Below are 14,370 nucleotides of genomic sequence, written 5' to 3'. Positions count from 1 at the left end.
CATAAATATTATCCTGCCAACCACTATATGAAGAAGTTTAAGGAAAACATCAACTCAAATTGCTCCTTTTGTAATGACCACCCAGAAACAGTTGTGCATCTTTTTTGGCATTGTATGCATGTAAGAAAACTGTGGCAAGACATCAGTAGGTTTATAATTGAACACATTTATGAAGATTTTACACTATTGTGGAGAGATGTACTGTTTGGATTATTTACATACAATAGAAATAAGCGGAATCATTTTTATGTAATTCATTTCATTATTCTTTTGGCCAAATTTCATATACACAAATGTAAATTTACAAACAGAAAACCACATTTTCGTACCCTACAAAAAGAAATTGAACTGTATTTTAATACAGTTAAATGCTCTACTAACAAAAAAGCTGTTAGAATTGTAAGTATATGCATGTCCCTTAAGGTCCTTGTGTAATTGTAATGTGATATTGTACCCCCTAGCTCGATTGTCTATTGTTTGTAATCTATGTATACTTGTGTTCCCTCATGTGCTTTATGTATTGATTTGAAATTAATAAAAAACAAATTAAAAATTAAAAAAAGGGAACAACAACAATTTGTTGCAAGTTGGGGAGGAGGGCTAATAGCTGAACAATAGAGACTATTCAACCTTTACTATCACAGACCAGATTTGCCCTAATGACCAAGGGGTAGCTTGCTACTCAATGTCATAAAGTAATGACTGTTCAAATAAGTTACCTTACGCGTTATATTTGATAGCTACGCTGTCCTTACGAACTACATAGCATATCATTACAACAGTATGTACCGGTATGTTAGCTAGCTACCTAACGTTAGTAGTTATACAACAAACTTGCCAGTATATTAACTATAGGCAAAACTACCCAACATTTATTGACTTGATTATTCCAGTCATTCTTAGCTTGGCTAAATGGTATAGTCGTTGTGCTTTCTCAATGGACATTCGGATGCTTTCATAAATTCGCTCTGGCTATCTATAGGCTTGACAATAGAACGAGTCAAAATTCACCCGAGGCTGAAGAACGGCTTAAAAACGTTGGCTAAGCTGGAACACTAGCTCGAGCCCATAGCAAATGAATGGAATTGAACATTCGCAGAGCCTGTTTTGACTGGAGTGATGCTTAGAATTCTATTTCGCCTAAATGGCACAAAAAAAAATGTATCCCCTTTTTATTTTACCACTACAATCTGTTCGTCGGACGAAACTGGAGAAAGTAAATATCCGCACCTCGATGGTGTCAACTGCGCTTATGTCTGCGTAATAAGAAAGTAGGGAAAAATAAAAACTTTACTATTTCTGGTTCAGCGATCGATGACAAACGAGCTCACTGCCCAGACTTACAAAGAGGAGATTCTCCTGATTAAAATGATGCCCGACTTGAAAAAAAATCTAAATACACATTGTGAGATATTTGCCCAAATAGACAGACATGCCTACATTTCCCCCATAGGCAACAATGGGAAGACCGCAGAGTTCCAATATTATTTTGTTGTGGTTTACATTTTAACTATAAAACAATGTGAGCAGGTCTCATTGCCAACATTAGCGAAGCAGGCATTGTGACGTTGAACAATAAGCTGGGAATAGAACGTTCGGAAGGTGAGTTGGTGCCACGGTGCTCAATAGAACTAACAGGAGCTGAAAAATGCACTAAAAAATGCACTAAAATAAGGCCTGTTTTTTCACGATTACTTCAAAACGACAGCAAGCAGCTGGGAAATATGGTCAAATTCTGAAACTGGTCCAGCCTACTATCGACATGGATATCATGTGTCCAGACTACTATCTACATGGATTTCAGAGCACTCTCGTCTGAGTGTACCAGAGCGCAGAATAATACATTTGAGCACTCAACACCCGTTGAATATGGCCGGTGTCAGTAAACGTCGGGGAAAAAAGCATAATTAAATTGTTTCCAGCACAGTTACCAACGCTCTGGATAACATGAAAACTGCCTAACCAGCTCAGCTAGGGCGAGTAAAATGGTCTGCGTGGTCTCATTTGTGTCTGGAAATAGCTAGCAAGCTGGCCAGCGTTGGCTTGGGTGCTTGACTGCCGTTGTAAGGCCAGAACGCTCAAATCAACCGTTCTTGTCGGCCCGAAAGTTCAGTGTGTGCTCCGAGAGCGAAACGGTCTGAATTTACAAACTGACAATGCTCTGAATTTATGAGTGTCACGTTGTAGAGTGCCATATTTTCTGTTCCATCCTAACGGAAACTCAGAGGGTTTTTCATGTATCATTGAATAGAAACACCATTCATCAAATTACTTAAGCAAGTACCAGCCAAAAGTTTTGACACACCTACTCATTCCAGGATTTGGAGAATAATAGTGAAGACATCAGAACTATGATATAACACCGGTCTCCAGCGTGCCCCGCATTCTATAGTACAGACATGGCCTGCTCTCCCTTATGTAAGGAATTAGGCACTTTCCCAAGTTTATGTATTGTAGACTGCACAGTGGCCTAATAAACAAATAAACACATTTCATTAATAAAATAATGGAGAAAAAAAAAACACTTTCAAAATGCAGATGTTGATTTAGTTATGGATCCATAACTAATTACTATGGGAATAATTATCACTGATTTACAGAAATATTGGAACAATGTTGTGTTATGAAGGCAAACAATTTAGAACGTGCCAATCCTGTAGCCTACTCCCGAGAATTACGTTGTACAGCGCCATATTTTCCATTCCATCCTAATGGAAACCCTGAGGGTTTTGTTTTTCTCTGAATAGAAACACCATAATATTAATTAATTTGATTGAGCCAAATTTCTTAAAATCAATCCCATGTTATTACAAAAAAAGGTTTTAACTTCTCTGGTAATGCCAATACGGAATACTATCAAATGCTTCTCAAAGGTGCCCTCTGATGGTCAAACTAGCAATAACTTGCAGTAAAAGAAAAGAAATGGCTGAGAATTAAATTACGTGCCACAGAACATTGCATGCAAGGTGTGCTGCAGTATGACGCAACTTTTAAAGGAGGAACCACTGTAGGTGTTCCTTTTGTCCAGGTGGGAAAGGGCAGTGTGGAGTACGATTAAGATTGCGTCATCTGTGGATCTTTTGGGGCGGTATGCGAAATGGAGTGTCTCGGGTATCCGGGAGGATGCTGTTTATGTGCGCCATGACCAGCCTATCAAAGCATTTCATGGCTACCGACCTGAGTGCTACAGGGCGGTAATAATTTAGGCAGGTTGCCGTGGGTAAAATAATGTTAATTGTGTAGACAATCATCTAAAGAAAGTCAATGGTCCAAACCTCAAGTCTATCATAATCTGTTCAAACGTTAGAATGGACAAAATTAGGATGACAAAATATAGGTCCATTATATTTTCTAGATAATTTATATCTCAAATCAAATTTTATTGGTCACAGATGTTAGCAGGTTAGCAGACGTTAATGCGAGTGTAGCAAAATGCTTGTGCTTCTAGCTCCGACCATGCAGTAATATCTAACAATCTCACACTCATTCTTATGTTTAATAAATGTATTGTATAGTGCGTGTGTGGCAGGCTTACAATGACGGCAAAAAACAACATTTGAGAGTGCGCTGACCCTGGTGCTAGAGGGGGTACGCGGCTGGAAGTTGAATGTTTGAAGGGATACAGAACTATAAAAAGTTTGGGAACCACTGGCATAGGATAAATACACTTCAACATGAAATCAATACACATTAGTAAGCCGTCGGCTGTATTCAGCACTTGAAGGAATGAGAGTGTTGTTTACTCTGTAATGACACTCTTGCAATGGATAAGCGGTGGAAAATGGCATACTATTCCCTATATAGGCTCTGAGTGACACAGCGGTCTAAGGCACTGCATCTCACTGCATCTCAATGGGTAGCTCCAGTTTCAACTATTCTGCCTTATTATTATTCGACCATGCTGGTCATTTATGAACATTTGAACATCTTGACCATGTTTTGTTATAATCTCCACCCGGCACAGCCAGAAGAGGACTGGCCACCCCACATAGCCTGGTTCCTCTCTAGGTTTCTTCCTAGGTTTTGGCCTTTCTAGGGAGTTTTTCCTAGCCACCGTGCTTCTTCACCTGCATTGCTTGCTGTTTGGGGTTTTAGGCTGGGTTTCTGTACAGCACTTTGAGATATCAGCTGATGTACGAAGGGCTATATAAAATAAATTTGATTGATTGATTGATCTCAGTGCAACAGGCGTCACTGCAGCCCCTGGTTCAAATCCAGGCTGCGTCACGTCTGGCCGTGATTGGGAGTCCCATAGGGTGAGGCACAATTGGCTCAGCGTTGTCCGGGTTTGGCCGGAGTATGCCGTCATTGTAAATAAGAATTTGTTCTTAACTGACTTGCCTAGTGAAATAAAGGTTAAATAAAAAATATAGTGCAAGATGTTTCCCTTGAACCATATGGGTCCTGGTCAAAAGTAGTGCACTATATAAGGAAAAGGGTGCCTTTTGGGACGCAAGCCAAAGAGTTCTGCTCACGACAGGCCATGCGACTCCAGATGGCTGCTGGGGTGTTTTGGACCAAAAATCTAACTAGTTCTTTGTTCCAGTAGGTAACATTTCTACCACGCTTTTATTTTTACAGGGGAGCGTGACCAGAAAGATACCAAGCTGTGATATTTTATTAACACATCTAGATTGAGAAGATATAGACTACAGTTATTTTCAGTGATAATGTTAATGGAGAGGAAAAAAGATCTCAGAGAGAGAGAGAGAGAGGGGGGGGGGGGGGTGGATCTGTGGTCACTCAACACTTTAAATTTGATAGACTATCTCTAGCATCTCTATAATTAAAGTTCTCAAACATTCCCTTTAAAAAAACTGAGGATGTAACGCATCCCAGCAGCAGTGAAAGTAACACACACACATACATACGCTCTCTGAATGTACCATTCAAGGCACCGACACTCTTCAAAATCAACTAACACCGGTTGTGCCTTCATTCCTCCCTGCAGTTTCCATGTTTAAAAGAACCTCATCTTGTTCTAACCTGCTGGGTTTACCTTGTGGAGGAGCAGACCCACTGTGCAACACAGCTGGCAGTGACACAACCGAGATTGCTCTCTTACATAATACATGACGTATGCCATTTAACAGACGCTTTTATACAAAGTGACTTAGTCATGCATGCTTACATTTTTCGTACGGGTAGGTTTCTTTTACTCACCAGGTCCTGCCAAACAGCAAAGGGCCGTAGCTCCACAATCTTCTGGGCCTTCTTCAACGAGCAGCCGGCGATGAGGGACAGCTCATCCAGCGAGGCCTCCTGGAAGAAGCTCAGGATCTGGCCTTTGAGCGTGGATGTGCCCGCGTCATCCGCCACAAAATCTAGCTCGTCGTCCTCGCCCTCAAACTCACTGCTGGCCCCTTCTGTGTCCTCATCCTCCGAGCTGCTGGCCCTTTCGTATGAGGCGCGAACCTTCCTCTTCCTCTCCGAAGCCTCCTTCTTAGCCACGCTGGTCCCGTTGGAGAGCTTCTGGCTGGTAGAAGTCGAAGAGGAGGACGAGGAGTTAGGCCTAGATTCAGGTGCAGGTTTCTTGAACAGCCATTTCAGAGCGGAAGCATTGCTTCGCCTGGCCTCCTCCTTGCTATCCTTAGACTCCCAGCGGTCTCTGCTCGGCTTGGCATCACTCTTTGCTTTGCTTGGTTTGGCATTACTCTTGGCATTCAGTTCCTTTTGCTTGACTTCAGGGGAGCTGGATACTTCAGGTGCACTAGAGTCTTCATCTTCAGTAGAAGAATCAGTAAAAAAGGGCACAGTGAGGAATATAACGAGTACAGTACAAATAAATATAGTATATAGTGGTTGTAGCAGCACATTATCAGTGATGTTTCAAATGGGTGAGGACAGTGTCATCTCACCTGTGTCCGAGAACATGCGCAGCACCTCCAGGGCGTTATCCACATTCCACTCATGTTCCTGGAGCACGGACCTCAGTTCCTAGAGAGTGACAGACGGGGTAGAATAAAACACTCTTCATTAAGATGTGGATTCTCTCACTTGGAGTGTCATGATCATGTCTCTACCGAGGTGTATGTGGCTGCCCTGTCAACGTCTGACAACAGTCCTTCTCACCTCCTTATCCTGGTCGGGGAACTTCCTCTGCAGTTTCCTGACCATGGCCTCCCGTCTCTCCCAGCTGGGCTCTGCTCCCTCCTCAGAGTCTTCAGGCTGGAAGATCAGACCGCAGTGAAGGTTAATATTGCCAAGAAGATGCAACAGCACAGTGACTGCCTGGGGTGTTTTTATTAGTGCACACCGTAGCAAAATGTTTTGAAACAAAAACACACTTTTCTTAATGGTCAAGTTCAGGCCTGTTTGGTTGCTAGTCCCAGTCTTACCAGAGACAATCTCCTCTTCTTACTGGGCTGTGGAACCACGTCGCTGTCTTGGGAACTGCTGGAGCCATCCTGTTTCCTCTTTCGCGTTGAGTCTGGACAAACAATTGTGTCAATGTGTGGGGAGATACACATGCCAGATGACCAAGCCAACTTCTGGTTTGGTCCTTTTTTTCCTTCTTCATGTTTTACCAATGGCAGGCAAAGCCCTATAACCATCATTACAATGAGGTCCAGGCTATGTTGTCATGAGCGGAAGAAAACATGGCATAACCATGGAAACCACTGGTCAAGCTGTGTTTGGGGGTGCGGTAGGGACAGGCTGCAACCTGCTGTCTATGATGTTAGTAAATGAAAGATACCTTTGTCACCAAACATCAGGCATGAGGCTACGGCACCATCCAAAGTGCTTGTGCTTTTAATCACCTGAAAATAACGCAAAGTTAAACATATATATATATATATATATGTGTATCCACAGAAACTGAGCAGCAGCCATCTTTGAGAGACTATACTATAGCTTGTGACATAAGAGACTATGACATTACCTCCAGCAGCTCCTTCCCGTCTCTTTGAGGGAAGATTTCCTGCAGTTTGGCCAGTCTCTCTTCCAGATCCTTGTCCATTTTGTCTTCCTTATCAGATGTCTCAGTCATCTCTCTTACCTCTCGCTTCAGTGATTCCTTTACAGGTTCCCTGAAATAGAAAGAACTACAAAATTAGACTGGCATAGGCTACACTTTATGGAATTCGCTATACCTTGAAGGAAGTCAAGGGGAATATATAAGTCTAGATATTTCAGCGCTACTTACGTCACCCTTTGTGTTAATTTATCACTTCTCGAGTCACTTGCCAAATCGTCAGAGTCACTGATGACATCTTCAAATACTACTCCCCGCCCAGGTTTTCCAAGGTTGGATACAGGTGTTGTTACTCGGGCTGTATGTGCCATAGACATATGGTCAAAGACAGTTTAGCAATCATTTTATTACCCCAGTGAGTGTGTTTTGGAATTCTAACCCCTTTTAAAAGCACTGTGTGTTTGAGCTACAGATTTCTGGGCCGTACCATTGGATTTGTTTTTCTCCAGCATCTGTAGATACCAACCAATAGTCTGATTTTTAAAATTATTTTATTTTACCTTTATTTAACTAGGCAAGTCAGTTAAGAACAAATTCTTATTTTCGATGACGGCCTAGGAACAGTGGGTTAACTGCCTTGTTCAGGGGAAAAACTACAGATGTGTACCTTGTCAGCTCGGGGATTCGATCTTGCAACCTTTCGGTTACTAGTCCAACACCCTAACCACTAAGCTACGCTTGGGGGCTGCGCTAGAGCAGTATCTGTGAGACAAGGGCGGATACTGAAGTGGCCCGGGGTTGGGAATTTAAAAACATACATGTCTGTATCACAGAAAATGCCAGGTCTATAATATCTGTAAAAAGCTCACATAGTTGAGGTCACAAACTCAAAACAGTTGTCACTGACTAGTTGGATATTCATTTCCCAGTGAGCAAAAATGTCTGTACTTACAGCATTCATATAAATTCTTTCAGGTTTTTGCTTTGGCAGACCTTTTTTTAAAATGATTGACATTTGTCAATGAAACTCATGAATGCAACCGTTTATGTACAATGGTTTTGTGTTCTAATTGTAGCCTTCGTTGTCCTGAAAATAAAACGGTAAAAAAATAAATAAATAAAATACACTTCACTGTGAGGATACATCTAAGGCTGGATATGCAGATACATGGAAGTAAGATAAATGAAAACCGGATTTTCGCTGGGATCTCGGGACTGATTTAAAGCGAGGCCCGTAGCCTAGGTATGCTGTTGTTGTTAGCTACCCGTTCCCCACCAAAAACATCGTTTAATTAGCTAACGGTAGCCATATATCTAGCTAACGTGACTGTTAACTGACGCCCAGAGAAAGCCACTGATAACGCTAGCTAGCTAGCTGTCTAGTTAGTGTTGTTGGCTATTAAGGCGACCAAGCAAGTCAGTAGCTGTCACCTGTCAAACAGCCAACGTTAGCTAGCTAGATGTCAACAGTCAGTATCAGCAAAGATTATCCCCACGGATATAACTATGCGTTATAAAAACCGTTGTTACAGGGGTGGATGTTAGCTAACGTTACATTAATGATGGCTGGCTAGTGGCTACTGTCATCGAGCAAATCATACCTGGTTTATTCTCCTTTCCCGACTCTGGACATACGGAACCGCTGTATTTGTCCTGGTTTGATGTCGGTTTATTCTTGTCAAAACGAAACCGCTCTAAATTAAAGAGACTCATTTTCAAACGGCAAGTACTAAACGTTACACAGCTAGCACGCAAGCGAGGTGAGCTCTTTGTCTCGGTACAAAATATTCCTTATTCTGGCTATCGAAAGCTGGCTAGCTACGATTACCATGAAATGTATGAATACCGTTAACTAGCAAGCCAGTCACGTGTTACTCGTTTGAAAGCCGATCTCAACAGTTTAAGTATGTCAGTACTCAAAATATCTAACGATAAACTCACCAATAACACATTTCAAAATGCGTTTATTAATTTAGATATACAAGTTAAAACTGTAGCTACAAAACATCTTATTTCCCCCGCGAACTCACACTGCGGTGAAAGACTATAAAAACGCTATCTATTGGACAAGATAACTCAGGAATGGACCAATAGTAAGAAAAAAAAGATACTAAAGCCGAAACCGGCTTTACACTTCCGGCACCATGTTATCACAGATAGAACAATGAGACAGATATTTCACTGGATGTTTCAATATGAAGCATCCGCTTGGTGTTTCCACTCACGAACAAATATGGTAGTGAGAGGAAGCCCACTGGCGGGCAGTAGGAGAAGATGGAACGAGATCGATTTTGGCCGACATTCTGCAAATTTTGTCATCGATGAAACATTTGATCTCAATACTGTTTTCTCATTCCAAAACTAGAATATGTTTTGATCAGAGTGGACTAAGGTTTGTAAACTTTAACCTTTGCAAAAGTTTTAAAAAATTGAGTTGTTTAGAAGGAGTGCAAAGAAGGTTTGAGTTATTGCACAGGCGCACTTCACAGAGTAGAGGCGTTCCCTAACGAAAATATTCAGAAATTTAGAGAACGCGCCAATAGGATCTCGCTAGCTCGCACTTGGCTCTGCCTCCCTCCTCACTTGTTCTGCCCCCCATGACTCATTTGTTCCCATTGGAAACTAAATACTGTGGTCTATCTAAATATTGGATGTTACTTCTTGTTAACTATCCACAAATAGAAAAATGCGTTATCACAGATAGAACAATGAGACAGATATTTCACTGGATGTATAAATGTGAAGCCTCCGGTTAGTGTTTCTTCTCACTACCAAATATGGCAGTGAGAGAAGATGGATTTTAGCTGACATTTTGCACATTTTCTCATCAACGAAAAGTTTGATTTCAATAAATGTTTCTGTTCCCAAAACTAGAATATTTTATGAACAGAGTGGACTAAGTTTTTGTCTAGGTAGAGAGGGGGTGGGGTGGGGTGGGGTGGGGGGGGGGGGGGGGGGGCAATGCAATGCAATGATTAGCTGTTCAGGAGTCGTATGGCTTGGGGGTAGCTGTTAAGAAGCCTTTTGGACCTAGACTTGCGCTCCGGTATCACTTGCGGTAGCCGAGAGAACAGTCTATGACTAGGGTGGCTGGAGTCTTTGCAAATGTTTAGGGCCTAGGGTTTCTGGGATAATGGTGTTGATGTGAGCCATGACCAGCCTTTCAAAGCACTTCATGGCTACAGATGTGAGTGCTACGGGTCGGTAGTCAATTAGGCAGGTTACCTTAGTGTTCTTGGGCACAGGGACTAAATACATGCTAAAATGCTCCCATAGGTTGGTTCTGCCCCCCTCCTTGCTTGTTCTGTCCGCTATGACTAATTTGTTTCCATTGGAAACGACAGACTGTGGTCTTTCTTTGGTTAGTTATAGATATCGTTGGTAGTACAGCACTCCTGAAGCAAATTCGAGTTAAGTGCCTTGCTCAAGGGCACATCGACAAAAAAATATTTTTACCTGGCTACCTGCCGCTATGTATCCCAACACATCAGAGATTAAAAAATAGTCAAACTTTTTTAATGCTGATGTTAATCTGTCATGTTTCAATATTTGCTAACAATTTTAACATAGGTTTTCAATATGGAATTAACTATATCACTGGCTAGCTAAAATAATACAATAATTACAGATTATTTAACAAGGATTGTTATACAGCCCAACCCTAAAGATTTGTGCCTGTCCACTCGGTGACAGCTATAATAACGGTCTCACGCCCTGTAATAACAGAGCTACTTTTTTCTCCACCCTCATGTCAGTAGTGTCCACAGGAGGGCAACACATACAAATACTCTTACCTTGGGCTGGGGTGGATACTCTCTTGGCTCATACATCTACAGGTGTGAACCACTCTTATTAATATCATCAAGATTACTCACAAAAACACGTCACTATGGAACAGACCTCAACGTATAGGCCTACATTTATTTAGGTTCACTCTCTGTTCATTGCATGAGATGCAACTATTCACCTGTATTCAATTCGGTTGTTTTTCCAACTCTTAGACCTTGATGGGTTGAAATGCTGCCGACTGCAATCCACCAACATTGGGAGAAAAAACATACTGTATGTACTGCTTTTCAACATCAACTTACCATACTATTTTAACCAGGTTGATGGTTCACAAGGATTAGATGTAAATAAATACTAACCTGCTTTTATGGCCATTCAATGCTGTTTAAGGGGCATTGGTGTTTCATGTGTTGAAAAAGCACATACCCTTATAGCATAACATTGACTGGATGCATTACAATGTACAGTCTTGGCTTGTGTCAGCACAGCAGCGCCATTCTGCCGCCACCCTGTCTCCTCTCCCCATCACTATGGAGACCCTATAACTTTACACTACTGCCATGAAGACAATGGGCACACTGACATGGAGTCTGATCAGGGCCTTGACCCCGCACAGTGGGACGCCAAACCATGGCTCAAGTTTTCCTGCAGTTTCTCGGCTCACATAGGAACTCACAGTCGCTCACCCTGTCTCTCTCTCTGTGTTTACAACTTTTACTTTAAGTAACACTACTCAAGTCTGGCTCTTTAAAAAGAGATGAATGCCTCATTGCTCCCACTGTCACCTCAAACAATAGCTGGGAAAGCACAACAACAAATTTACATGAGCTGGCAGCCACTGCTTGTTAGCAGGTATGAATCCTTTATGGTTTTACCTTTTACCTCCTAGTCACCAATGCTTTTCAGTAGAGATGGACAGAGATGCAGATCAGAGATAAGAGTAGCCAGGGAGTCAGCATGGAGGTGGTTGATGAAGATGAATATGGGGGTTTGAAGAGAGTGTTTGGATCAGTGATTGTGTACATGATAAGACCCCATCTAAAGATGGAGTACACATTGAGATTGGGGATCCCGTTGGGAAAGCACTTTTCAAGGTCGACTCAATATATCCCAGTGGACTTGTCACTGTGTCTGTCACTATACGGTCGCCATGACGCCCAACTTGGCCGAGACCCGACGACGGCAGGGAACACCTTATCTCCGTGGCAACACGTCTGGGATTTGACCCACCGCCCTTCTGAGAATGCATATCACCCTTTCTAACCCCTTACTGGGAGAGAAAAAAATAATCAGAACACTAAGTAACCATTGCCTCTGACTATTACATCCAAAACCCAAGAGCTGACAGAGTGATGATATTCATGATGGGATTGATCATAATACTAATTATGGTAATGGTATATATCAGTATATAATTTCCATCAACAGTTTCATATATATTCATCATGTGATGGATAAAACACACGCATGCGTAGTAAACATACCTCTGTACCTATTATATATTTTTTATTATAATCTTCTATTAGAGTTGTCATCCCACTGGGCAAAAACTGGTTGAATGAATGTTGCTTCCACATCATTTCAAACCCCCAAAATGTATGTGATGATGTTCAATCAATGTGGAAAACTGATTGGATTTGCAAAAAGTAATCAACATTTTTTTTACCCAACTTTTAACCTAAATCCAATGACATGGTGAAATGTTTTGTTGATTTCATGTTGAATTCACGTTAGTTGACTGAAACAACTGAAACAAATGTAAATCAAAACCTGACATTGAAATTACGTCTGTGCCTAGTGGAATGTCAACATGGAATACTGGTATGGACTTGCTTTATGAAAATATGAAAGTTAGAAAGGTATGATTAAGTAAGAATATAAAGGGTAAAACCCAGCTGTTATCAATAGGGACGGTAACTGTCCTGTGAATTTCGCTCTATCTCTCTCTCTGCCTCCATACCCAGTAGATGTGGGAAAGGGAGGTGAGTTCCCTGTGTCTCTCCGTGGCAGGCTAGGGTCAAACCCCGGTGAGGCCGGGTCCGGGTGGCACAGACTGGGGACTTTATTTAAAACGGTGGGGTGGGAGTGCATTGAGTGGAGGGGGCACTGGGTACTACTGGGTCACTGTGGCAGCCAGTGAGGGGAGATGGAATCAACCCATCTCCAGGGTAAAGGCAGTGTGGGAAGAGAATGTGACGCTCCTCACCATGTCTCCTCTTTGTTGTCGCTCTGCTGCTAATATACTATGAGAATTCCCAGGGGGGAGAGAGGAGGGTGGGTGGGTGTAATGGGTGGGTGTTTTGGGGAAACACCTTAGGTTTATTAACTAATCATAACAAACGTGGATATGCATGCACACACGTAGGAAAAGGTGCCAGTCAAACTGCAAAGTGCATATTGAAAACGTCCATTAGTGTGTTAGTGGAATTGTGCATTAGTGTCTGTGATTGTTCAATCATCTGTAATTGGGTATGATCTTGAAAGGACTGCCAGGAGATATCATGCTCTTTCCCCCAACCTGTCACCATTATAACTACCACAACTATCTCATAACTAATCGGAATTACTTACATGTACTACACGCATAATTTCAACAGACACCATTGTCAGTCTACGGAACATTCATTGTGGCTCTCAACAGTTAGATCAACGGAATCTCTCTGCCTACATCTTTATTCCTAGAAGGGATGCTCTCTCAATTTAGCCCATCTACGCTACATTTTTAGCTCAAGTCCAGGAGGTCAGTTTTGTTTAGTCATCATTCATTGATGTTGCTCATTGGAAAAGAACAGCATGAGCAAATTCCCGAGATTGTCAGAGTAGTGCTGAGCACCCAACACAATCCACTGAGGCAGAATGACTGATCCCCTGGCTTGACTTAAATAATATAACTCAAAGCTTAGTCTCGCTTACATAGACATGCCCAGTATAGTACTTTAATAGCGTTGCATTTTTCTATATGCTTACCCTAGTAAATGCCCCAAAGCAAACAATATCCTGTTGTCAATTCAGATTTGATGTGTTCTACAAATTCTTCTGAATATGTCCTCCCCCTATGTATTAACTATGTCTAATATTTGCCCGATGTCAGAGAGAATGCACATAATTTTTAAACTGTTATAGACACATCGGGGATGTACATACGATTTGTGCTACACATTCTTGTCGACCGCTCTTATATTAGCAACCTATACTATCGCCTTCTTTCTTATACAGCTCAAATGTAAAATAAACCCAGGCTTACGCCTCAGTGTTACATCTTAATGAGAGGAAATTAAAAAATATGATATTTTCCTTCTTTTATGTTATTGGGAAAGGAAACATGAGAGAGGGGCACCGGGGCACACAGACAGACAGGGAGAGAATGAAAAAGTCGTTAGTGGGGTCCCTTGCCCTCTGTGCTTTACGGATTGCAGACTGTGAAATGGCTGAGATGGGAATATGAAGATGGGAGCAACCCCTTACTGGCGTAGGCTGGTGGGCTTGTGTCTGCGTTGGGACAAGCCAGCGGGGGATGGGTGGGGCGTGGGTTGGGGATGGGTGGGGTGGGGTGGGGTGGTGACAGCAGCAACAGGCAGTGGCAGAGGATATGTGGGAGAGAGGGGCTGACGCCACGGGGGCCGATGTCTGACATGACCCCGCTCAGCAAGGCCCCAGCAGGCCAC

The 14,370-nt window shown here is 42.2% G+C and overlaps 1 protein-coding gene across 5 annotated transcripts in view; it reads right to left on the bottom strand.

Moving 5' to 3' along the window:
* The window catches only part of LOC110535695 (SWI/SNF-related matrix-associated actin-dependent regulator of chromatin subfamily A containing DEAD/H box 1B), a 28,081-nt gene extending 18,964 nt beyond the window's left edge, over nucleotides 1-9,117 (bottom strand). The window contains exons 1-9 of one of the 5 annotated variants that reach the window (XM_021620873.3): nucleotides 8,858-9,117; nucleotides 8,518-8,610; nucleotides 7,148-7,274; nucleotides 6,884-7,031; nucleotides 6,698-6,761; nucleotides 6,339-6,430; nucleotides 6,073-6,168; nucleotides 5,859-5,937; nucleotides 5,164-5,723 (exon numbers count right to left, since the gene is read on the bottom strand). In XM_021620873.3, coding sequence (XP_021476548.3) covers nucleotides 5,164-5,723; nucleotides 5,859-5,937; nucleotides 6,073-6,168; nucleotides 6,339-6,430; nucleotides 6,698-6,761; nucleotides 6,884-6,991 — 999 coding nt within the window. In that variant the 5' untranslated portion in view covers nucleotides 6,992-7,031; nucleotides 7,148-7,274; nucleotides 8,518-8,610; nucleotides 8,858-9,117. Of the gene's footprint in view, nucleotides 1-5,163; nucleotides 5,724-5,858; nucleotides 5,938-6,072; nucleotides 6,169-6,287; nucleotides 6,431-6,697; nucleotides 6,762-6,883; nucleotides 7,032-7,147; nucleotides 7,275-8,517 lie in introns of all 5 variants that reach the window. The other 4 variants (XM_021620875.3, XM_036935469.2, XM_021620872.3 and 1 more) reach the window with 4 other exon arrangements.
* Between the last annotated feature and the right edge of the window lie 5,253 nt (nucleotides 9,118-14,370).

The sequence above is a fragment of the Oncorhynchus mykiss genome, chromosome 11 (assembly GCF_057628025.1).
Source record: "Oncorhynchus mykiss isolate SJ-2025 chromosome 11, ASM5762802v1, whole genome shotgun sequence".
NCBI classification, from domain to species: Eukaryota; Metazoa; Chordata; class Actinopteri; order Salmoniformes; family Salmonidae; genus Oncorhynchus; species Oncorhynchus mykiss.
This window is presented reverse-complemented; position numbering and strand designations above follow the sequence as displayed.